Source organism: Brassica napus, chromosome C7, assembly GCF_020379485.1.
Source record: "Brassica napus cultivar Da-Ae chromosome C7, Da-Ae, whole genome shotgun sequence".
Taxonomy (NCBI): domain Eukaryota; kingdom Viridiplantae; phylum Streptophyta; class Magnoliopsida; order Brassicales; family Brassicaceae; genus Brassica; species Brassica napus.
In genome coordinates, this window is record NC_063450.1 from 25,726,058 (window position 1) to 25,751,646 (window position 25,589).

Genomic DNA, 25,589 nt, shown 5'->3' on the forward strand with positions numbered 1-25,589 from the left:
ATTTGTCTTTTTATTTTTGTCATATAATTTTGCGTTTATTTAAATTATTATATTTATATAAAGTAGTGTGTTTAATTATAATATGTTTTATGCAAAATATAGTAATATAATTTAAATATGTATACTAGTGGAAGAAATATATACATATATATATATATTCAGTAAATTTTAATGTTTTCATATATTGATTTCAAAATTGCAGTAACATGGTTTTAGTGCAAGATTTATTATTGGTTATGTATTATACTTCTATGTTATGTGTTTTGATATATTTTATTGTAATTTTTATTATTTAAGCACATAATTTGTTTTATTTGAACTGTTTTTTTTACAAATGTGGTGTGATCTCAAAGGCTTTCTAGATCCAAAGACTAATCACCACGAGATCCAAAGAATCCACGTTTTCTTACCACTAAAGGCGTTTCGGGTGGCCGGACTCGAATCCAGGTGGCGGTACTCACAACTGTGAGCCTTTACCACAAGAACTAGAGACTCCGGTTATTATTTGAACTATTTTTATAATTCAAAATTATAATAACTGTTTAATTTGCTTTATCTGCCTGCATGATCCGTTTGATCTGCATCTCTAATGCATGATCCACTTGATCTACACTTGTTATGTTTGATCTGCATAATCTGCTTGATTTGAATCGCTTGAACTACTTTTACCATTCAGAACATACACAAAAGAAAATCCTAATGGACCCACAAAATATGTATCAATATGACATTCAGGCTTCGGATGGTGTAGCAGGAGAAGTGCAGATCATCCGTACATCCGCACTTGCAGTTTGCCTGCACTGCATTCACCATTCAATCATTTTTGGTTTTACATTGTAGATAGTGGGAAATCTGCATGCAGCTCATTTATTTGTTTTTTTTTCTCGAAAAATCAGGAGATCTGCATGACCCGATATACATTTGGTGTTTTTTTGCGGAAGATCTGTAAATATTTAATACTAAAATATTTATCTATTTTATAATACAATATTTTCATTCTATTTTACTTACAACTTTAACAATTTAAAAACTATCATTGACTATATATTTCTCTTTCTATTTTCATCATTTAATTTTAATTTTATATAAATTATAATATTTATATAATGTGTGTTTGATTATAATATGTATTATGAAAAATATAGTAATTAATTTAAATATGTGTAATATTGGAAGAGATATATTTTTCATTAAATTTTAATGATTTCATATTTTGGTTTCAAAATTACAGAAACATGGTTTTAGTGTAAGATTTATTGTTGTCTATGTATTATATCTCTACATTATGTGTTTTGATATATTTTATTGTAATTTTTGTTATTTAAATATATAATTTGTTGTTTATTTTATCATTCAAAACAATAAAAATTGATTGATATGTAATATGTTTAGATGATCCGTTCGATCTGCATCTTTCATGTATGATCCGTTTGATCAATATTTGCTCTGCTTATCCGGATGATCTGCACCACTTAAACTGTTTACCGTTGAGAGTACTCGAGACCATTATTCGTTGTCGTTTACTTTTCGTTGTCACATCCTTTGTATTAGGCCTGGGACGGATCGGATATCCGGGCAATTTTAAGGTATCCGGATCCTTATCCGGCGGATCCATAATTTTACTATCCTTATCCGGATCCGGGGTTCTCGGATATCCGGGTGTCGGATATCCTTGTAAAAATTGTAATATCCGGCGGATATCCGGATCCGGATTTGGATCCTTAATATAAATAAAAAATAATATTAATATATATAAAATATTAACAATAATTTAAAAATAAAAATATATATAATGTTTTTAATTATTTCTATGTATAATATTACAAAATTTACATAAAATTTATATATACTATTATAAAAATGAAAATATATTAAATAAAATTAATTTTTATATATAAGTATTACTATTTTTGAAATATTTATTAATAAAACTTACGGATCCGGATATCCGGACTAAAAAATTAAGATATCCGGATCCGGATCCGGCTTTGACGGATCCAATATTTTACTATCCGGATCCGGATTCGGCCCCTCCGGATATCCGGATTTTCGGATCGGATCCGGATCGAATCTCAGATCGAATCCGGATCTCGGATAAAAGTCTGAGGCCTACTTTGTATACTAACCTTTTTAATATTTTTTTTGCTTTGTTGCTTTATGTCTGGTCCTATTAATTTTTGTCCGGATATATTCTCTTAACAATGACAAATCATATCTGTCTTCAGAATTAATCTATTCACTAGATCTTGATCCGTGCCCCCGCGCGGATGTTGGATTTAACTTGTGTTCAATATAAATTTATAAACCATTGGTTTTATAAAATGCTCATATATATTTTTATGTTTTGTAAATTACATTGAAAGTATAATATATTATTTTATAATATAGATCTTTGATAATATTTTTTTTATCTACACATATTATTATATTTAGAATTTTATAATTTGATGTAATTTGATGTAATTGTAATATTCATATTTGGGAGTTATGATTTCAAATTAATTAAGCTCGATTGTAAGAAAGATATATTGGACAACACGGTTTCCATATATTCCCATCTTGTGATGTACCAATTAACTTAACCGATTTCGTAGAGATTTATAGAATAATGAAAGTGGATAACACATTTTATAGATTATTAATGAAACCCATCTTTAATGAAGCCCATCTTGTGATGTACTCAATTAACCGATTTTGAGGCTATCATCTCGTGATTTAATAACGGTTTAATTTAAAAAATAACATTGAAGAGATAAATCTTGATCTGGTTAGATGATGTTTGTACATGCTATTTTTTTAAGGCTATCCATGTTGCGAAACAAATTTTTTTAATTGTTGTCTTTGTTACCAAACAGTACCAAAATGTACTTCAGTTTTAATAATATATAGATACATTTTTATTTCGTTTAGTTTTTATTAATAGAAGTATTTATTTATACATGTGAAATGTGATGTGAGGTAAAGATATAATATGATCACCGTTAAAAATGTCTTACAAAGGTGTCAAGTAATACTGTAATTATTTACATGAATAAAACTCAGAAAATGTAAAACTAAACTGATTACAGTGGATTTTCTTTTCATAAAGGTTTTTCATTAATTTATAATTTTTATTTTTACAAACATAAACTTAAAGACATACAAAGGCCCATGATTGGACTCGGTATAGTTACCAAACCAGAAATCAAAATTCCCCAAACCACAATCCAGACCCAGACCGAAGAAGATACCCAGCTAAAGCAGGATTACAGACTTACAGTGGATTTTAGAGGTGCATACACCAATAATCAGTATTACAAAAATAAGTACAATACCTTCGATATGTATTCAAATTAAAATTAGCTTGTCCATGCATGGTTCTTGATTTGATTTAATATCATGATCCATTTGCCACTATTATATATTCCTTCTCTTTTTTTTTCAATGTTGTTTTAATATTTTTTCTTGTTACACAAAAAAATATCATTTTAAAAATTTTATTTAAATTATATTAATTTTCAGCTTAATATTAATTGCAAATTGCATTGATCTTATAAATAATTTTATTTATCTCAAATACTATTGATCAAATAGACGTAATTCGTAAGAACATATATGCATTTATCATTTTAATAACTTCTCTCTAACTGAAATAAAATGGTAAACAAACAAAACTATCAGAGCACTAAAATATAGCACGTGAAACTTCTGCCCCATAAAATAATGGTAGATTGTTACTCTATATATAATACGCTCTGCGACAGTTAGGGGGACCAGCGATTACGTTTTTTAATTATTTTTTAAATGTATATTATAAATGGACGAATATATCTTTGATAAAAAAAAGGACGAATATATTATAAACGCGTGGATTTTAGCTAAGAAAGAGAAAAGAGAGAAAACGCGTGGAAGGAAAGCACCGACGTCCGGCGGCGCGTATGCGCGCGTGCCGGCGCCGGTGGCTCCCTTCTTGTCGATCCATGCTAGGTTTCCCACGGTGCGCGTCGATCTGCTGTCCTATCCGATATATTTTCGGATCTGGACTAGGGTTTTATCGCCGGAAGAGATCTGTCTACAGAGGGTTTCAAACGGCGGTAACCTCTCCTTCTCTGGATTCGTGGTGAGGTAGTAGGACGCGGTTCGTCGTGACAGCTTGTTAGTTTTTTGGGTTGAAGTTAGGGTTTAATCCGGGAGGCGGAGGCTCCGTTAGTTCCGCCGTCGCCGTTCAAGTTTCCGGGGGGTGGAGGCTTCTTCAGCTCTGCGTCGCCGGCAAAGTCTCCAGGAGGTAGAGGCTCTCTCAGCTCTGCGTCGTCGGATCATGCACCGAGGGGTGAAGGCGTCCTGTACCTTGCCTCGTCGGCTCTTGCTTTTTCTTCTTCTGCTTAATTTTTAGATTAGTTTCTTAGGGCCTTTGTGTTTGTTTATGGCGTTGGTGATGTTTGAGACCCGTGTGTGTTCTCTCGTTGGAGGAAGAGAGAAGCGTCCGTATCAAGATGGTGATGTTTTGTGAGCCGTTGTTGTTACTCTGGTGTGTGCTCGAACGGTGGTGGTGATGATCTCGCTCCGGCGATTGATCTCGCCGGTAAAGATTACACTAGAGTAAAAGACGGCGGTGGTGAAGAGTGTGTGTAGGTCATGGGATCCGGTTTGTCACGGTGAGGCATGTTCCTGTAGTGGCCGGTGAGACGCGTCCGTTCTCCGACGTAAGTGCTCCCGGTGGCGGCGACGTTTGCGGGTTTGCTTTTCGAGGTAGGGCGAACCGCGAGTCGGCGAGTTTGGGTTTGAGGGTAACGGGCTTGGGCATAAGCGGGTTGGTTCGTTTAAGTTGGGCTTTGTGTTTGGGCCTTTAGGTCTTTGTAACTCACTTTGGGCTTCGGCCTTTTTTGCTAATATAATCCAGTTGGGAAAAAAAAAAAAAAAAGTTCAGTTCCCTCATCGTCTCCAAAGTCCAAACAGATTCTTCATTTCAGTGGCGACAAGAAATGGCCATAGAGGAAGAAGTCGCATTTCTAGAAGATTACGTTAGTGATTCAGTAGACCACCGAGGAGTTCCCGCCGGAAAACTTTCCACCGGTGGATGGAGATCCGCCTGGTATATTATTGGTGAGAAGACATAACAAAAACATCGAATCTTTTCTATTCTTGAAAATTCTTTTACGAGTTTCTTTTTTTTCTTGAAATATTTCAGGTGTAGAGGTAGGAGAAAGATTTGCTTACTTTGGGATTGCCTCCAACTTAATTACTTACCTCACCGGACCTCTCGGGCAATCGACGGCGACCGCCGCCGTAAACGTGAACACTTGGTCAGGAACAGCCTCGATGCTCCCTGTTGTAGGAGCTTTCGTGGCAGACGCTTATCTTGGTCGTTACCGCACCATAGTGATAGCTTCTCTTATCTACATACTCGTATGTTCCTTCTTCAACTCCAACTCCAACTTACAATTTTTTTTTTTTTTTTTGCTAAAATCCAACTTATAATTTTAATCGATTTAAAAATCTAAACAAATAGAAGCTGATTCTTTCAAAATTTAACGATCTAATTCTTCTATTTCGAAAATTTATTATCTTTATATCTTAGTTCAAGATTTTAAACAAGAAGAAACTTGATCTAACACTACAACAAAACATGAGATTAACGACGGCGATATTCCTCGTGAGTTCGTCGTAAAAGAAGCTTTACGAGGAATTAGCGAGGAAACACGTTTGGTCGTTACTCTTTCGTCGTAACGCATATTTCCTCGCCAATTCGTCGTAACTTAGCGAGGAAAACATTTCGTCCTAAAGACGAAGTACATCATTCGTAAAGACCACGTAATCATTCCACGTAAGGAGGTCGCTATAAATACCTCGAAAGGTGTTTCTCGTAAATTACACGTAAATATCTCGAAAGTATTTCCTCGTAAAATACTCGTTTAACCTTTCTCGTCATTTCTTCGTAAACTTTCCACGTAAATAAGTCGTAATTTAGCTACGAATTTACTTTGTTTTTTTATTTTACAGAATTTAAAAATATAATTAAAATTATTTAATTTATTAATAAAATTATAATTTAAAATAAAAATCAATACGAAAATATTTTATATATAAATAAGTTTTGAATTTATAATACAACAACCGGAAAAAAAAAAACTAAGGGTCGTTCATCGCCTGGTAGAATTCCTCACTCCTCCTCGCAACATCCGCCTTGTTATGTGTGCCGGATGACTCGCCTGGAATGGGATGTTGTTGTCGAATGTTCCTCAACATGGACTCCCATTCCGGATTTGTGGCCGCTATAACGTCCAAGAAGCCCCCGACTTCACCCATACGAGCTGTGAACGCAGTTTTTGTCGAGGCCAACTCGTTACGCAGCTTAGTGACTTCCTCATCCCGTCTCTGACCATAAGACGATGTAGCTCTCGGAACATCGTTGACGGAACCAATCCGCAATGTACGTCCCTTTTTCTTAGGGACAACCTTAAAAACAAAAAATAAATATTGTTAGTAAAAATTTAAAGTTAAATTAAATTAATAATAAAAAAAATTAAAATTTTAAAAAATTTACCTCCTCGTAAATCCTATTCACTTCAAATGTGGATAAGGTGATGGGTAATCCGTCGGTGGACTGCTGGGTCAGCTGAACAACTCTCTGTAATGGGGAGTAGGCATGTTCTTTCGAAGGCCCTGCAAAAAAAATTAATCTTTGAAGTTAATATCAACAGTATTAACAAGTTCTATAATTAACAATTTCTATAAATCTAGCTAAATTCCCTACGTTAACCACCTAATCAACACTCATTAACATAAAATCCGTAAACCAATCTAAATTCCTTACACTAACCACCTAATATATCCTAAACTAATCAAATTAGAGAGGAATTAGAGAGAGTTACCATTGCTACGAAATAGAGAGGAAGTGGAGACGAAATGAAAGTGTGAGCGCTCGCGAGTATATATAAGAGATTAGATATCCTCGTAATTTCCTCGTATATTTACGAGGAATTACAAAGGCCCGCGTTTTGTTTCCTCGTAAAGCCCACGTTAAATTACGAGAAAATAGCAAGGCCCGTGTTTTTATTTTACGAGGAAATAGCAAGGCCCGCGTTTTCCAGTTACTAGGTCTTTACGACGATTTCTGCTTACGTGGAATTAACGAGTCCCGCATTCTTTATTTTTTAATTTCGTCGTTATTTCCCCATTATTTTACGAGGAAATTACGAGGATTATGTTTAAATCCCTAAAATCCGAAACCCCAAACCCCATCTTCCTTATCTTCTACTTCATATATTCCAAACCCCAAACCCATCTTCCCTTTAACGAGGAACTCGTGAGGTCCATGTTTGGTTTCCTCGTAACGTCCTCGTTCATTTACAAGGAATTAGCGAGGCCCGCTTTTTTATTTACGAGAAATGAGACGAAGCTAATTGGTCGTAAAACCTTTCAAAATTTCCTAAAAATACTCACCAGTTTGCTTCTCAAATCAAAGATAAACTCACCAATTTGCTTCTCAAATCAGAGATAATTACTCACCAGTTTGCTTCTCAAATTAGAAAGATTTGAAAAAAAAAGAAGGAGAAGAAAGACACTGGAACACATGTGGGCGGAGACAAGGCTAGACTTACGTAGGATTCGCCTTGTTTCTTCCCACCTGTGATTCCAGTATCTTTCTTCTCTTTTTTTTTCAAATATTACAACGGTAGTCCCTAATTGGTCTTTAAGAGAGGAAATAGATTCCAATATCTAAATTCCCTACACTAACCACCTATTCTACCGTAAACTAATCAAATTAGAGAGGATATAGAGAGGCCCGCTTTTTTATTTACGAGGAATGAGCGAGGCCCGCGTTTTCTTATTACGAGTTTTTTACGACGAATATGGCTTACGTGGAATTAACGACTCCTGCGTTCTTTATTTTTTAATTTCGTCGTTATTTCCTCGTTATTTTACGAGGAAATTACAAGGATTATGTTTAAATCTCTAAAATCCGAAACCCCAAACCCCATCTTCCTTATCTTCTACTTCATATATTCCAAACCCCAAACCCATCTTCCCTTTAACCTCAATCTATTCTTTCCATTCCAAACCCCAAATTCTAAAACCACAATTCCTTAACTTATAATCTCAATCTCTTATTTCTAATACAAACTCCCATTACCTTACACAAAATCAAATTATATAAATAGTTTTTCATGATTACATCCATCAAATCACATGCATTAAGTCTGAAAATCAATCTTATTAAAAACAAATACATCAATCGGATACATCGACATTCTCGTCATCACTAGAAACATCATCATTTTCATTAAACTCGTCTTCAACAGCTTCGTCTGTGGCGTCGTCGGTAAGATCTTCGTACTCATGATTATGCGGATCAATGAGAAGGATGTCATCAATTTCTTGTTCAGGTTCCTCGACTTCATTTATATGTTCTTCTTGTAATGGTGATTCTTCTCCACTGATGATTCGTCCTCGAAGTGTAACTTTGATCACAGCTAACCAATTTATTCTCGATTCTCTCATCCGAGGGTATGGAAGGAAACTAACTTGGTTTGCTTGTGAAGCTAAGATGAAAGGCTCGAATTTGTTGTACCTGCAAAAATAAAGAAAACGTAGAAATTAATTTATTTTGCTCATGTATGGCAAAAAAAGAATTTGTTGTACCTTCGTCCACCATTGACATCAACTACACCGAATTTGTTAAACCGAACACCTCTGTTGACGAAGGGGTCGAACCATTCACATTTGAAGAGTTAGGAATTTACGACGAAATTTAGTTAGGTTGCCGGAAAAAAAAACGTGTTACAACTACAAAGTTGGTGGATTCAAAATTTCCTCGCTAAGTAGACGTAAAATATTTCCTCGTAAAGTACACGCTATATTTACGTTGACTTTACGAGGAAAGCGTATTTCCTCGTAAAAGCCACGTGACATTACATCGACTTTACGGCGAAATGATTTCGTCGTTATTTTACGAAGAAATAACGTTGATTTTATATTTCCTCGTAAGTTCCTCGTAAAGTCGACGTAAATTTACGAGGATTTGTTTTTCTCGTTAAGTTTCCTCGCTAAACTTGTATTTTCTTGCAGTGTAAATACGATTTTTGGTATTGAATAAATTTACATTCAGTTAAAAAGTTCTGAACAAAATCATGTTTACCTCATTCTGAATAATTAGATTTTTTGTTTCAAAATATCTGTTATTAGTTTTAGAATATTTATAAATATTAGTTTAATTTCACGTTAAACTTGAACATATTTGTAAATGCTTTTAAATTACAAAATACAAATGTAAGTATAAAACCAATAACACCTTATATATTTGGGGATCGTTATTACAGGGACTAGGACTATTGACCTTGTCGGCTTTCTTAATCACAATAAGAATATCAGAGCAACGAAACGATTCAGTTAAAACGTTTTTCTGGGTGAATATACTTTTCTTCTGCTCTCTCTATATGGTGGCGATCGGACAAGGCGGCCACAAACCGTGTGTTCAAGCGTTTGGTGCTGATCAATTCGACTCGAGAGATTCAAAGGGGAGAATATCTAGAGGATCGTTTTTCAACTGGTGGTTCATGACTTTATCCGCCGGAATCACTTTATCTTTTCTTGTGGTGGTTTACGTTCAAGACAATATAAGCTGGGCGCTTGGGTTTGGGATCCCATGTCTGTTCATGGTTATGGCTCTAGCTCTCTTCTTGCTCGGAAGAAAAACTTACAGATACCCAAAAGAAGATTACAAGGAGAAGAACGCTTTGGCAAGAATCGGTAGAGTGTTCGTCACGGCTTACAAGAACCGAAAACTGAATTTAGCTGATCCGGGTTTGGGGGAAAGTCTATTGGAGGATGGTTCGTCTCAGAAATGTAGAGGCTGGCTTAAGTTGCATAAGTTTCTAATTGAATCTTTGTTTTTTGAGTTTGACCTATAATTTTGAGTGTGAATGCCTTTCATTTTGACCTAAAGGTGCTTAGGGAAAGCGTTACTACCAGGAGAAGGAGGTGGAGAGCCATGTACTAGAAAGGACGTGGAAGATGCAATGGCTTTGGTAAGGCTTATACCGATATGGATCACATCGGTCATCAGCACGATTCCCTATGCTCAATACTCTACCTTCTTCACCAAGCAAGGCGTTACGGTAGACAGAAAAATCTTGCCGGGTTTCGAAATCCCTCCAGCTTCTTTCCAGTCATTTATCGGTGTGTCGATTCTCATCTCAGTTCCAACTTATGAACGTGTATTCCTCCCGTTAGCTAGATACATTACCAAAAAGCCTTCCGGGATCACAATGCTCCAGAGAATCGGAGCTGGAATGGTGCTCTCTAGCTTCAACATGGTGGTGGCCGCGTTGGTAGAGACCAAACGGCTAGAGATAGCTAAGGAGTACGGGCTTGTGGATAGACCGGATGCAACCGTGCCAATGTCTATATGGTGGTTTGTTCCTCAGTATATATTGCTCGGGATGATTGATGTGTTCTCGCTAGTGGGTACACAAGAGTTCTTCTACGACCAAGTTCCAACGGAGCTAAGGAGCATTGGTCTTGCGCTCTCTTTGAGTGCGATGGGTCTTTCGAGCTTCTTGAGTGGTTTCCTCATCACTGTGATTAATTGGGTTACGGGAAAAGATGGCGGTGATAGCTGGTTCAACACTAACTTAAACCGAGCTCATGTCGATTACTTCTACTGGTTGCTCGCCGCTTTCACCGCCGTTGGATTCTTGGCGTTTTTGTTCTTCTCCAGGTTGTATATGTACCGCCGGGTAGACCAAGTCTAAGAACAAGAAAAGTCAAGTTGTATCGAAAATTCATTGTTCATTTGTAATTTAAACTGATTACTGTAAATTTTTTGAAAGTGAGCTCGGATCATACGCTGGATCAGTTATACGATCATGAAAAGGCAACCAACATGAGAAACTTTTCAATAGGCTTACGTGCATTGCAAGCTATATGAGTACTATACAATATAACCATAAGGATCCCAAAAAGGCGACCGATATGACTAATCCGATCATGAATCAAGATGGGAAAGTAATATTGGTGTGATGAAAGTGTATTTAAATATTAACAATAGTACCTGCGATATTATTTTACTCGAGATTTGGGTTTAAAGGGTGTTGAGCCTCTTAGAGATGTAGGACTTTGAAGAATACAAGTAGGAGGCGAAGCCAATGAAGCTGGAACAAGAAAAGTAATCCAGATGAGCCTGAGCCAACCCCACGCTCCTCAGCTCACTCGGGACCTGGTCTTAGAAGAACCACACAGGTTTGCGTCCATCTTTGTGCTAGTGCCACTACATATCTAGAGATCAAAAGATTATATAAAGTATAACTCACTTTTATTATTGTTTAAGAAAATAACTCAAAACTTAAGCTCAATCTCTAATCTCTTAAAGCTATGCAACACACTTGCATCTTCTTATATAGAGATTTCCTAATCCTAATAGGTAATACTTTTAGATAACTCCTAAATATCTAGATAACTCCTAAACATTAGTATTCCTATTTTTCCATAATTCGGTAGGATTAGGTAGATAACTTCTAACTCAAGTTTCCTTTTCTTTCAAGCTTAATCCAACAGTCTCCCCCTTAAACTTGAAACCTTCTTTCGATATATCTTGCATCCCGATGAGCTCCCTCATTTCTTTAAACTTGATCCTTCCTAGTGCTTTGGTCAGGATATCAGCCTTTTGCAATTCGCTTGAGACATGCTCAACATCGACTTGTCCCTTTTCAATACACTCTCGGATGAAGTGGTATCGCCTGTGTATGTGTTTACTTCTGCCATGGAACACTGGATTCTTGGTGAGAGCAATAGCAGATTGATTGTCGATTCTGATCAGCACCTTCTCAATGGGTTGCTTCGTGACTTCACTCAGTAGTTCTTGTAACCATATGGCCTGCTTTGCAGCCTCTGTTCCAGCCATAAATTCTGCTTCACATGAAGAAAGGGCAACTGTATCTTGCTTACTTGAGTTCCACGTGATGAGACTTTTGCCGAGATAGAAAATGTGACCTCCAGTGCTTCTCCCATCATCTATGTCCACGTTGTGGCTGCTATCACTGTAACCAATAAGCTTAGGAATCCCTGGTGTTGAACGTTCAAACACAAGACCAAGTGATGTTGTTCCTTGAAGATATCTAAGGCAATGCTTTATTGCAGCTTCATGCGATGCTTTCGGATTGGTCATGTATCGACTTAGGACCCCTACAGCGTAAGAGAGGTCCGGACGCGTTTGAATGAGGTACCTCAGGCAGCCGATGATTCTTCTATACCTAGTTGCATCAGCATCCTTTTCTTCACTGGACTTTGATAGCTTCAAACCGATCTCCATTGGTGTATGCGTCATGTTGCAGTTTTTCATCCCACTTTCTTCTAAGATTTTAAGAGCATACCTTCTTTGATTCAAACTTATGCGATCTTTCTCTTGATGAACTTCAATACCGAGATAGTAGCTTAGTCTTCCTAGGTCACTCATGTCAAATTTAGATGCCATCTCTCGTTTGAACTCATCAACAACATTCTCGCTTGCTCCACTCACAAATAAATCATCAACATACACGGCTATCACGAGTATGCTTTGTTCCACCGTCTTCCGGTACACAGAGTGTTCTTTTGAGCACTTCTCAAAACCAAACTCAAGTAGTATTTGATTCAATTTATTGTTCCAAGCCCTTGGCGCTTGACGCAACCCATATAAGGCTTTATTAAGCTTGTAGACCTTTTTCTCGCTCCTCTTTATCTCAAACCCCTCTGGTTGCATTACATAGACTGTCTCTTTCAATTCTCCGTGTAGGAACGCTGTCTTAACGTCCAGATGATGCACCTCCCATCCGTTTGTGGCTGCTATGCTGATGAGTAGTCTGATGGTTTCAAGTCGTGCAACAGGGGCAAAAACTTCGTCAAAGTCAATCCCATGTTGCTGCACATAACCTTTCGCCACTAAACGTGCTTTATACTTGTTGATAGAACCATCCGAATTGCGTTTGATCTTGAAGATCCATCTGAGACCAATGGCCTTTGCTCCCACCGGTAGATCAACCAGATTCCATACTTCATTCTTCTCGATTGATTTTAATTCATCTAAACACGCATCTGTCCACTCCTTAAGTTCGCTTGCCTCAGCAAAATTAAATGGCTCCTCGTTCAAGCAAAGTAGTAGCATCTCTCCCTCTTCTTCAGCCATCATTACGTAGTCCTCAATGTACTTAGGTTTCGAGGTCTGTCTCTCGCTTCTTCTCAAACCTCTGTCTTCTTGTTCTTCCTCATCAACAGATTCTGGTATATCTTTTATAGATTCCTTTGGTTCACCATTGGTCCCTTCATTCTTTACACTCGTAACGTCATTGTCTAGTACGGGACCCTTTTGTTGATCATTCTCTGTGACTCCGTGGTTTCCAAATTCGCCAAGTGTGACCACAAAATCATTGTAGTTTTCAGCCTCTGCATCGTGTTTCTTCCAATTCAAACCTTTCGCTTCATCAAACACAACGTCTCGACTCACCACTATTTTCCGTGTCTCAGCATCTAGTAGTCTATAAGCTTTAGACCCTAGTTCTGTTCCCAGATGAACCAGCATTCTTGTCCTATCATCGAGCTTCTTTAGGTCGACCTTATCAATCTTAGCGTAGCCAATGCACCCAAAGATGCGAAGGTGACTTATACTTGGCTTTCTTCCCCGTAGAACTTCGTAGGGTGTTTGCTCTTGCAATGATCTTGTAGATATACGATTAATGAGATACGTCGCGTGTCGTATCGCTTCTCCCCATAGGTAGTTAGGCATGTGCATATGCTTTAGTAGACTCCTTGCCATCTCCATTAAGGTTCTGTTTCTCTTCTCCACCACTCCGTTCTGTTGTGGAGTGTAAGGAGCGGTAAGATGTCTTCTGATTCCTGCAATCTCGCAATATGAGTTGAATTCTGTAGAGACAAACTCTCCACCTCGGTCAGTTCTGAAAGTGCCAATCTTTTCTCCAGTTTCTTGTTCCACTAGTCCTTTTAGCTTTTTGAACTTTAGGAATGCTTCAGTTTTCTCTTTAAGTAATATTGTCCACATATACCTCGAGTGGTCGTCAATCACCACGAAGATATACCGACTTCCTCCTGAGGTACTTGGAGTTATTGGACCGCACAAGTCTCTGTGGATCAGCTCGAGTGGTTTTGTTGCTCTGTATGAAGTCGATTGAGGGAAAGCTTGTCTCGCTTGTTTGCCAAGTAAGCACGATGGACATAATTCCTTTACCACATTAATATTAGGAGCACCAACAACTAGTCCTTTGTGTATCATCATCTTCATGGTAGCCGTGTTGACATGTCCAAGTCTGCAGTGCCACCTGTTTGACTCACTTATCTCGCTCAAGAAGAGCTGAGACGCATCCCTGATTCCCATACGGACCTTGTAAAGCCTATTCTTCGACCTGTTTGCCTTGACTAGGAGTTTGCCGTGTTGATCATGCATTGTAAGAACGTCACCTTTCAGTCTTATATCACATCCAGACTCAGTTGCTTGGCCAAGGCTAATGATATTGCTTCTCAATTCGGGTATAAAGTATACATCAGTCATCTTCCTTGCCTCATTATTCATATCAGTGAAAGATATAGTACCTTTTCCTTCAATATCAATCCTTGAATCATCACCGAACCTTACCTTTCCCGTGACTGTCTCATCTATGCTCGAGAAGTATCGTTTATCTCCTGTCATGTGGTTACTAGCTCCATTATCCAAGTACCAGATGTCTTCAGTATCCTTATTTGTCTCGTACTTCTCTGGGATACAGTTTTTCTCATTGAGATAAACTACTTCATGCATCATCAACTCATCAGCATCCTGTGTCTCATTGTTCTCACTTTCAAGTGTTTCTTGCAGTTTGAGGAGACGATCCGGGCAGTCGCTGGCATAATGGCCTTGCTTATCACACCGGTAGCAAGTCACTCTAGATGTATCCATAGCTCCATTGTATCTTCCCCTGCCACGACCTCTGTAGTATGAACGTCCACCTCGTGCTCGTCCACGATTATTCTTGTAGTCACGGTTTGCTCCCTGAGACTCAAAGTTCGAATACATTAACTTCGTTTGCTCTTCTTGTGGTTCTTCTTCCTCAGTAATACGTTCTTCATACGCTTTTAAGCGTCCCATGATGTCCTCAAAACTTGTTTTGTTTAGATCCAAAACTTGCTCGAGTGAGGCCACAATGTGAATATATTTCTTCCGAGGAAGGCTACTCAAGAATTTCTTTACCAACTTCGATTCTTCTATGTTGACTCCCAAGGCTGCAGACTTTGATGTTATCTCCGCAAGTTTTCCTCCAAAATCGTCAATAGACTCTGTTTCCTTCATCTTTAAACGGTCGAAGTCATTCATTAAGGTCTGCAAACAAGCTTCCTTGACTCTCTCAGCTCCAACGTTTCTGGTTTTTATAGCTTCCCATACTTTCTTAGCAGTGTCAAGTTCTCCGAATTGTAGTATTAACGCCTCAGGTATGGACTGGAATAAGATTGCTATCGCCATATTATTCTTATCCCCTTCAGTTGTTTCTTCTTCAATAGCTTCCCAGACTTTGTGCACCTTAAGAAAAATTTTCATTCTTATCGCCCACACTGTATAATTTGCAGCTCCAAGCATCGGACATTTGATGGTCGAGGAACTTCCCCCTTCCTTTGCTGTTGCTGTCGCCGTAACTATCTCACCACTCATCTTCTTAACCTCTTGCTCTGATACCAAATCTAGAGATCAAAAGATTATATAAAGTATAACTCACTTTTATTATTGTTTAAGAAAATAACTCAAAACTTAAGCTCAATCTCTAATCTCTTAAAGCTATGCAACACACTTGCATCTTCTTATATAGAGATTTATAATTCATAATCCTAATAGGTAATACTTTTAGATAACTCCTAAATATCTAGATAACTCCTAAACATTAGTATTCCTATTTTTCCATAACTCGGTAGGATTAGGTAGATAACTTCTAACTCAAGTTTCCTTTTCTTTCAAGCTTAATCCAACAACATACAGGGCACTAAAGAATGCAATTACTTGAAATCGGGGAGAGCATGGCGTGAGTAGATTGTAGTGTGAAGGAACCATGTCAGATAAACTCAGCAAACCAGTTCCCCATTGTTCATCAAATCACGATACATCAGAGTCATCATCTCTTAGCGTTGATGACAAGAGGAAGAGTAGGAAAGAGCTGAGAGTAGATCATGCGGCGAGTATTGTACGGTGACGATCGGAACTCAAATTAGCCATTCAAAAGACGGCGAAGTCAAAAGAAGAACTCTAAGAGTACCAAATCGACGTAAAAATACCGACGATGAATCTGGCTGAACTCCAGCCTCCGGAGGAAAATCTGACGGTGGTTTGATTCTGTAGTCGACGGCTCCGTCAACGGTTTTAGAAAGAAGCTGAGTTCCGGTTCATCGTCAGCATTTTTTAAGAGTTATTAACATAAATGGTCACTTTTTGTGTTTTTATTACATATTAAGACACTTTCCACTGCTAAGGTAGTTTTTTAGGGGTTGTTTAGTTTGATACCCCTAGCTAAAGCTTAACGTGATGTTTGCGTTTGGTTGCTGTTTTTCAGTTTAATATTTTCAAATTTTGAAACAATTAAAATGGTGAATCGAAAAAATCAGTGCCAGAGACATGAGGCGACGACGGAAACAGTTGTGCTAATATGGCTTCACGGCAAAAAACAATCGGGCGGGAAGGCGTGTCCAGGGCCCGTAAGAAGGTACAGACGCAGGCTGGCGCCGGGCCTAGGGGGTGAGATTAAGGCCGAAGGCCCGAACCCACCACCTGGTAAAACAAAAAAAAAAAAAAAAAAAAAACAATCGGGCAAAGAGAGAGTCAACGGTGAGGAACCTATGCTCATTCCCTACGCTCTCCACCATCCACCTTATCAGAAGATGGAAGCCTCTGTGCCGGACTATCTCCACCGCCGTGTCTCGCCGCCAGGTTGCGGATGCCAAGGCTACGACTTTGGATTCTGATTACTCGTCGACACGAAGCAGAAGCAACGAGCAGAGGGAAACGATTATGCTTATTGGATGCCACTATTGTCACTAGCTAATTTAATGGACTTTTCCAAGAAGGGAGAAGATGATTGATACTTACCTAAACCCTCTTGCTACTGTTCTTGGAAGGTCATTTCTCTTCTCAATAATTCTTTTAAAGTGTTTTAATGAAACAGGCCGTATTTTCATCAACTTACATGTACAATTTCTTACGTCTCTGTATCTGCAATTGATATCTCCTAATTTTGCATATAACAGGGTTAAAATGCATTTTTTGAAAGTTTGGGACAAATCGAAAAGAAATCTGCATATAGAAAATATTTGGGGCAAAATCGCGATTAATCAAAAGTCAAGGGACTATTTGTGTAATTGTGAAAACGTTGGGTCAGAGAGTTTGATCGATCCCCGTAACCTAGATTCTCTGGTTCGAGACAGTCGCAACGGAGCATGAAAGTTCCGGATCTGAGAACGGCGACGTGGTAGACAGCTTGGATAGTGCTCTCACGGTGGCTTGGGCTTTGATTGCGACGGAGAAGAGCTTAAACAACGAACTGAGACTCGCGCGATGGATTGTGACAGAGAGAACACGGAGAGACGGCGACTCTGGAGCTGCTCGACGGGGACCTCAGCGGTCTACGTCATGTAGAGGATAACAATCCCGGCGAGAAGAGATCATGAATTGTGGTCGGAATCGAGCTCAGCCATGGTGTCTTGGGCTTTGATTACGGTGGAGAGGAGCTTCAACGGTGAACTGAGACTCGCGACAATGCTTCTTCTTTCTCCGGATCAACCTCTTCGTAGACTAAGCTTCTGCAATTATAGTAGGCCTGGGAATATGAGTTTTTACCCGCGGGGCCCGGCCCGTTTGACCCGCCGCGGGGCCCGGCCCGTTTGACCCGCCGCGGGGCCCGGCCCGTTTGACCCGCCGCGGGGCGGATGCGGATCGAACAATTTAGAAAAATCGATTTGCGGGTGCGGATGCGGGTTATGAGCATTTTATGCGGGGCGGGTGCGGGTTGGTGGATTTTGAAACGCGGATACCCGCAAACCCGCAATTTTTTTTTTTACATTTAAAAAAAAAAGAGAAAAAGACAAAAATAACACTAAATCAAGTTTATGTTCCCAAACTAGCATTCAAGATCAAAAGTCACAAAAATAGCACTTAATGTTTTATCAAAAGTCACAAACTTAGGGTTTAGAGTTAAAGGGTGGGGTTTAGGATTTAGGGTTTAGCGTTTAGGGTTTAGAGTTTAGGGTTTAGGGTTTAGATTTTAGGGTTTAGGGTTTAGAGTTTAGGGTTTAGGGTTTAGATTTTAGGGTTTAGGGTTTAGAGTTTAGGGTTTAGGGTTTAGAGTTTAGGGTTTAGGGTTTAGATTTTAGGGTTTAGGGTTTAGAGTTTAGGGTTTAGGGTTTAGAGTTTAGGGTTTACGGTTTACGGTTTAGGGTTTACGGTTTAGAGTTTAGGGTTTAGGGTTTAGAGTTTAGGGTTTAGGGTTTAGAGTTGAGAAATGAGGTTTTGGGGATAAGATTTCAAATTTTGAAAAATAAAAAAATTAAAATTTTCAAAGGATAAATTTAGAAAGGTGCTATTTTGGTCATTTTAGTTTTTGAGTGCTATTTTTGTGATATAAACTTAGAAAGGTGCTATTTTGGAGATTTGCCCAAAAATAAAATATTTTTTTTGTAAAAATGTATATTTTGTAAAGAAAATATGGAAATTTTAAAAAATAATAATCAAAATATTTTAAAATATTTAAAATTTTAATTATAAATATATTATTTATAATATATTTTACAAAAATTAAATTAAATAAATATTTTTTAAAATAAAAATATAACCCGCGGGTCCCGTGGGTTATCCGTAAAATTAAGCGGGACGGGTGCGGGTACAAATTTATTTGTTCGCGGGTTGTGCGCGTCGGATTTTTTGACAAAAAAAAACTTTGTAACCCGCGGGTTGGCGGGTCAGCGGGGCGGGTTTGACCCGCAACCCAGCCCTAAATTATAGAGAAAAAAAATCTAAAGAAAGAGATAAAAAAAAATGTTGAAAAGCTAAGTGTTTTGTTTGTAAAGTAGATATTAGTTAGATTTCAATTTAATTGGTTGAGTGTTCATAGTAAAAGAAGGGTAAAATCGAATTTTTATGGGTTGGGAAAAGAGAAAGTTGCATTGGGTGAACGTAAATGTGTGTGAGGAGTTGAAAGTGTCTCACCATGTAATATAAAAGACACAAAGCGACTCTAAATGTAATACTTTCATTTTTTAATGTGAAGTGGGTTAGTATTGGGCTTGGGCCTATAGTGAGCCGCACATTTACTTCTCTCAAGAACGAAATACAACGCTGTGTAAATCTTTTAGCTTTGATCTTCTTGATCTATAGGAGGACATTGATCAAACTTAATCAAGCCTATCAATCATTTGGTAAGAATATATAAAGTTATACTATCTCCGTTTAGAAATTTAGGTGTTTTTTAAATTGTTTTACACAAATAAATTTTATATATTAATGTTATTTTTTTTCAAAAGACAAATCAATTTTTAAGATGATTTACTTAGAATGCAAGTTTTTGGTAAAACAATGTTCAAAAAAAGGTTTTTGGTAAATACAAATTTTACTTTTGTAGAAACATGGATGGTTAGGAAGAGGGTGGTGAATACAAGCGGTTCACTTAACATCAGTTGTATTAATTTGCATTTTCTTTTGTTTTAATGTTAAGTTATATTGTGTTTAAGCAAGAAAAAAAGTTATATTGAGCTAAAAAAACATTTACACCAGAATCCAAGATAAATGTTCAATAATTCCACTTTTATTGTTGATGTCAGTTGAGAAATCCACTTTGAAATATGTAAAATCCAAAAATCTATGTGGCCCAATATATTGCACACTAGAAACATGAAAGGGGCCCCTGCTCTGGCCCAATCTTCTTTGCTTTGCACACGAACAAGCCCCCCCCCCCCCTCCCTCTCCTCTTTGGGATCGGAAGAAAAATTGACAAGCAAATTTCGGAAGGAGAAGAAATCAAATCGGAAAAAAAAAATGGAAAAGAAGAGTAACGGCGAGTCCGATGTCAACGGTAAATGGGACGCGTGTATCGATCTCACTGCTCGTCGCGTGGTCTGCTCCTCCCTCGGCGGCGCGTTCGCCGGTCTTCTCTTCTTCAGTTCGGTGTTTTCCACTCTCTTCTTACAAATGAGATTCTTCTTGGCTAATAGTGTGTTGACTTGTTTCCGATTCGAATCACTATAATTAATTTTCATGCTGGGAGTCCTGTAACAAGATGGGCGTCGACTGCTTTTGGTGCTGGAATCGGTATTGGCTCTGCATACGCAGATTGTTCTCGTTTCTTTGATTCTTCATCGTCTGCAACTTCACCCAAGAGTATAGAGACTTCTTATTTTGTATCTCAGGTTTGCTTGTCTCTTCTGCTTTACGCCCTTGACTGTGTGTGGGAATCCTTATTGCATAGGTTTTTTGGATCATTTTCTTTCTTCGCATTTTTTGGAAAACAATATTGGAAGTTAAATAAATGGTGATGAAGTTTAGAGGTATCAAATATGATTGTTTTAAGATTCTCTAAAGGGTACCAAATAAGCAAAAATGGTGTCAACGATCTAGTAAACAAGTTCTCTTAATAGTAGTGTCGACTATGAGTACCTTACTTGACCCCTTACCTTAGTTTTAAATTAGATGGAAAACAGTTTTAGTCATTTCAGTTTGTACACTTAAGTGACCAATCCAGTCGTGTTATTGTTTATAATCTATGAAACTCTTACAAAGTAGAATCAACTAAGTGATTGTTTTTTTTTTTCAATTTTATTGATTGACGACACCTACCAGGCTGCGGAAGAGTACGAGAAAGAAGAAGCGTGAGGATAAACCCAAACATTGATGGGTTTCTAATACAAGAGTTTGTTACTTTGTTTTGTATGAAACTGGTTGTTGATCTTGCATGACATGGCTTTGGAGATAACATGACCAATGTTGAACCTTTGCTTTTCAGTGACGTTTTGTACACACTGACTTATCTACTCATTCCGACTTCTTTTTGGATAAATTATTGAGTTCTTACATCTTAAAAGAAAGAAACTTAAAACCGATAATACCTCCGGATTAATTTGTTTGCCTCTACCGTTCCTTTTACTCAGTGCTCCTTGACCAAACCAATCCCCTGGTTTATGAATTAATGATCTGTATCCGCCATCTTTCTGACAGTTTGGTCCTTAGTTTAGCTTGTTTCTCAAGTTGTATGCTCGTACTTGTGATCTCATCTTCAATATTGATTACACATTGTAAAGACTAAAGAGTAAGTAAAATTCAGTATTTTGGACATGATTTAAGAAGGGGCTATACAGAATGTATAAACCAATCAAAGTCTTTCACCCCAACTTGATGACGCAAAATTTACAATTTAAACGGCTCGGATTGGATCTCTCCATCCACTCTAGCTTCATCAATCGACACGTGTAATAAAACATATCCTTTTTTTCTTTTTCCATAATAAAACATATCCTTTATTGTAATACTTAACTGCTACGAAAAAAACCTAATGAATATATATAGCGATCGAAGAAGAACGAGTAGACTAAGAAGTAGAGGAGGAAGAAGATGAATCAGGCTCCGGAGAACGAGGTTTGTTCGATATGCCATGGCAATTTCAGTGCTCCTTGCCAAGCCAATTGCTCCCACTGGTTCTGCGGTACGATCTCTTATCCTTGTACTTTATCGAACCTTAGGTCCGTAGCATCTCGATTAAGTTATCTCTCCTGAATCATCCTCAGCCAATTTTAGTGGAAATCGAGTTCTTCGAATTGTTCATGTTTAGAATTGTGAACTCTAGTTTCGAGTAATCTTCAGGTTTTAGCTAACATCCATATGTTGTTGACACGTAGTTCAGTCTAATTATGTGATTGTTAGTTGTATAGTTTCTCAGTGAAGAAGCCTTATGGGATTATCAATTGATATGATCATCTTCCAAACTATTTATTTATTGTAGGAAACTGCATTATGCTTGTTTGGAGGCATGGATCTACATTACGCCCATGCAAATGTCCCTTGTGCCGTCGTCCTATTACTTTGCTTGTTCCTTCTGAGGATACATCGAGAGGTAGAGATGACCCTACAGTTTCAGAGGTTCTTAGCGATGTTCAAACTTACAACCGAGTCTTTGGTGGACAATCAACTGGTCTGTCTCAGGTATGCGTTTCGTCTTTCTCCATAATCACTACGATGTTAGGCTGATTATAACTGAACAGAGCCCAGTTTTGGGGATAATTAGTGTACCTTGTAAGTGTATTTGCTTTGGAATTTTAACGAATATATATTACCTATTGCCTTAGCTTTTGAGTTTATGGTGCAAAGAAGTTTTGATTGTGCCTTTTTTCTGTTTTGTCACATGAAACTTCAATTATTGTTTGTGCAGAGGATTCAAGACCTTCCCTTCTTACTCCGAATGCTATTAAGAGAAATCATGGATCCACAAAGAACGCTTCCACTTGTCATCAAAGCTCGTGTTTATATTGCGGTTAGTTAAAGCACACACATTTTACTACACTTCTAAGGACACCCTAGAGAAATTTATATCTGCTATGAACCTGTTCACAACTTAGTACTTGATAACATCTGAACAAAATAAATGATGTGACTAAAACTTGCGTTTGATCTGATGCAGTTGATACTCAGTGTGATTTACATAATCAGCCCAATAGATATCATTCCTGAAGGTGATTCCTCAATATCATCCCTTCACTATAATAATACATTCTTCTCTTCTGTCGACTTACCAATACTTTGTATCCATTTCTTGCAGCACTCTTTGGGATTATTGGCTTGCTGGATGATGTAATCATAGCCCTGATTTTTCTTCTCCATGTTGCTGCTCTCTATCGATCCGTTCTCTATTCCCGTCATGGTGGTTCTGCTTCATGAATCTCTCTCAAGTTCTCACATCAAGTGACATGGCTTAACTTGTTTGGCTTTTTTTTTTTTTTTGGTCAAAAGTTTGGCCCTTTTTTGTTATGTTCATGGTTTTGCTGTTACAAAACTTAGATAAAAAAAAAAGCATTTCTTTTATTTTAGCAGAGTAGAAGGTATTGAAGTTAATTCACATTCTGTAATTTATAAGGATATAGCAAACTAGAGAGAGAGAGTTTATCTCTCGAACTCTCTTCTTCTTCTCTCCTTCAAATCTTTCAGAAGAAGAGATTTCGCCGGCCGTTTTTTGGTTTTCATCACCGGATTCTTCCGGTTTTGATTCCCGATGGTTCGGGCTTTTGACTCTGGGAAGCGGTGGTTCTCTCAACGCTGTCTTCGCCGGCTTTTGTCTCCGGGAAGGGGTGGTTTCGTTTCATCTTCTTCGCCGGCTTATCACCGGGGTTCTCCTGGTTCCGTCTGATTGTCGCCTCGGCTCTCCCCTGTTCCATCGACTCTCGATCTGATCCTCCGAAGCTTTCTTCTCCCTGTGTTTAGGTCGTTCCATCTTCAAGCTAATCTCTATCATCAAAGATGGTTGTTCGTTCATGCTTGAAAATCGGAGTTCTCTTGGATCGATTGAAGACGATGGCTTCCGGAGGAGGTGTAGGTCCGTCTTGACGCGTGTATCCTGAATCGTGTGTCGATCGTACACGTGGTGGGCGTCTGTCCTTTACCTTTCTCGACGGTTTTTTTCTATTGGGCTGACTGTCTATTGAATTTTGTAATTTGGCCTTGTTTAGGCCTTAGCTTTTGTTTCGGGTTGGATTTTGTCCCGGTTGGCCAATGTTCCTTTAATAAAATAGCCACAGGAAAAAAAAAAAAAAAAAAAAAAAAAAAAAAGGGTACTGAAGTTCTTGAGTAACAAAATAAAATATATACAGATTTTTCTTCGTAAATTTCTCAACAAAACCCTATTTTATTAAACCTGTTCACACCTGACTCGCATCACCGACATTGTTCTTTCCAGTGACTAACGGATCAAACGGTGACCTTATTGCTGATTTGCTTCAATCAAGCCTTTGTGTGGACCAGCAGGCTCCTGACCTCCGTGGATATCCAGAGACTGAATTGACCCGGTACAGTACGGAGGAGTTATAGAAAATGGTCTTCGGTGTAACCGACCGTCTTGATCAAACCGTTCAAAGTAAAAATAGTTTCTTTCAGTCCCTAGGCTTCCGGTTCTGTACCCTCGTATCGAGCTCCTCACTTGAGGTAACGCAATATGCCCTTTTGACTCTTGGTTCGCCAGCTGGTCGTGTATCTCCTGCGGTAACCTTAGCGTGAACCGGTCTAGATTTTCCCTCATTTGACCGGTAGAACTCAACCGGCTAAACAATCCGGCTAACTTCCAACCAGTAGACATGGACTTACGTGGCATGCTCTTGTTACCTGACCAAGCCATTGAGTCAATCAACCGCTCGTCCGGAGAACCCAAAATCCTTCTCCGGTTATTATCAGAAATCAACGTTCGGGGAGAGTTCTGACCGGATTCTCTAGCTAAACCGGATATCTCAATAAAACAGACTCACCCGGTACAGGAACGAGATTGGCACGGCAGAAAGGACACGTGACGTGAGAACGTAGCCATGCATCTATGCAACAAGTATGGAACACGTGGCAGCAATGAGGAATCAACCGCAGCGTTTCATCGTCCTCAAACCCGTTAAGACAAACGGGACACTCTAAGGCTGCTTTGCCAATTCTCAACGTCTTCACGGTGGAGTAACGGAACGTTGGAAACGTTTCTATGACAGACGCGTCGAGCCCACACGCCGTCTGCCTCTCGCTAAGCCAGTTTCCCCTGTCGCCGGATCTTAATCCGTCGTCGATCCCTAGAGCTTGCGTGAGACACTTTCGCATGTAGACGACGGAGACACATCCAAGTGAGAAGAAAACGCTGACGAATACGATCATGATTATAGCCGTGGTTGGTTTTAACCTTGCTTCTAACGGCCCGGTTCCTGGCTGTAAAATTTCCCAAAGAATATGGGCTTCTCTACGGCCTATTTGGCAAAAACCTAGGGTTTCCCTTCCCCTTTCCTATAAAAAGAGATGCAGCCTCCCTTTTTGCCTCATCACAAATTTGAAGCGAAGCTCTGCAGAGAATTACCAGAGGCCGAAAACCCTAGCCGTCGAGCTCTCTCCCCTTTTATCCTGCGCCGCCTCTCTCTCTTCTTTCTCTCCCGCGCGTCGCTCTCTCTCTCTCTCCTCGCCGACACCCTCTCTCTCTCCTCGCCGTCGCACGCTCTCTTTCTCTCTCCCTCTCGCCGGCGCCGTGAAGTGGTGGTGGTGACCAGATCTCAACCTTCTTAAATCCTTGTTTACAGATCCAGATCTAGACTAAGGTGGAGTGTCTCAAACCCAACCTTCTTTCATGATTCTGTATACTCCTATATGTTGGAGTTAGGTTTGATTAGACCCTGATTGGGAGTTAGGTTGATAGGACATGGTATTGCTAGGATGATAGATGAATGGATCATGATGCATAAGAACCCTCATACTGATAAACGGGACTCGATGAACTTAATTGAATTGTTGTGGTGATGATTGATTGGTAGTTGATTCTTGTATGTTTGGATGTGTTGTCTCATGTGTTGTTGTGATTGAAGTTAGGATGCTAGAGAGAAATAAATGCTAGGACGATAGA

At 38.6% G+C, this 25,589-nt stretch overlaps 3 protein-coding genes and 1 pseudogene across 3 annotated transcripts; 3 read left to right on the forward strand and 1 right to left on the reverse strand.

Moving 5' to 3' along the window:
- Positions 1-4,835: 4,835 nt before the first annotated feature.
- Positions 4,836-10,848, forward strand: LOC106368397 (protein NRT1/ PTR FAMILY 5.16). The gene is made up of 4 exons (XM_048762713.1): positions 4,836-5,082; positions 5,168-5,385; positions 9,300-9,841; positions 9,926-10,848. The coding sequence occupies exons 1-4, from the start codon at positions 4,962-4,964 to the stop codon at positions 10,731-10,733; spliced, it is 1,689 nt and encodes a 562-aa protein (XP_048618670.1). The 5' UTR covers positions 4,836-4,961; the 3' UTR covers positions 10,734-10,848.
- Positions 10,849-19,635: 8,787 nt separating this feature from the next.
- LOC106368400 lies at positions 19,636-21,042 on the forward strand. Its single transcript, XM_048762715.1, has 3 exons — positions 19,636-20,132; positions 20,234-20,379; positions 20,810-21,042. The coding sequence occupies exons 1-3, from the start codon at positions 19,835-19,837 to the stop codon at positions 20,840-20,842; spliced, it is 477 nt and encodes a 158-aa protein (XP_048618672.1). The 5' UTR covers positions 19,636-19,834; the 3' UTR covers positions 20,843-21,042.
- A 439-nt stretch (positions 21,043-21,481) lies between these two features.
- On the forward strand, positions 21,482-23,149 carry LOC106368401 (E3 ubiquitin-protein ligase RNF170). The gene is made up of 5 exons (XM_013808357.3): positions 21,482-21,668; positions 21,966-22,165; positions 22,392-22,493; positions 22,641-22,692; positions 22,779-23,149. Exons 1-5 carry the CDS (start codon positions 21,578-21,580, stop codon positions 22,895-22,897), a joined length of 564 nt encoding a protein of 187 aa, XP_013663811.1. The 5' UTR covers positions 21,482-21,577; the 3' UTR covers positions 22,898-23,149.
- Positions 23,150-23,821: 672 nt separating this feature from the next.
- On the reverse strand, positions 23,822-25,318 carry LOC106363643 (annotated as a pseudogene).
- Between the last annotated feature and the right edge of the window lie 271 nt (positions 25,319-25,589).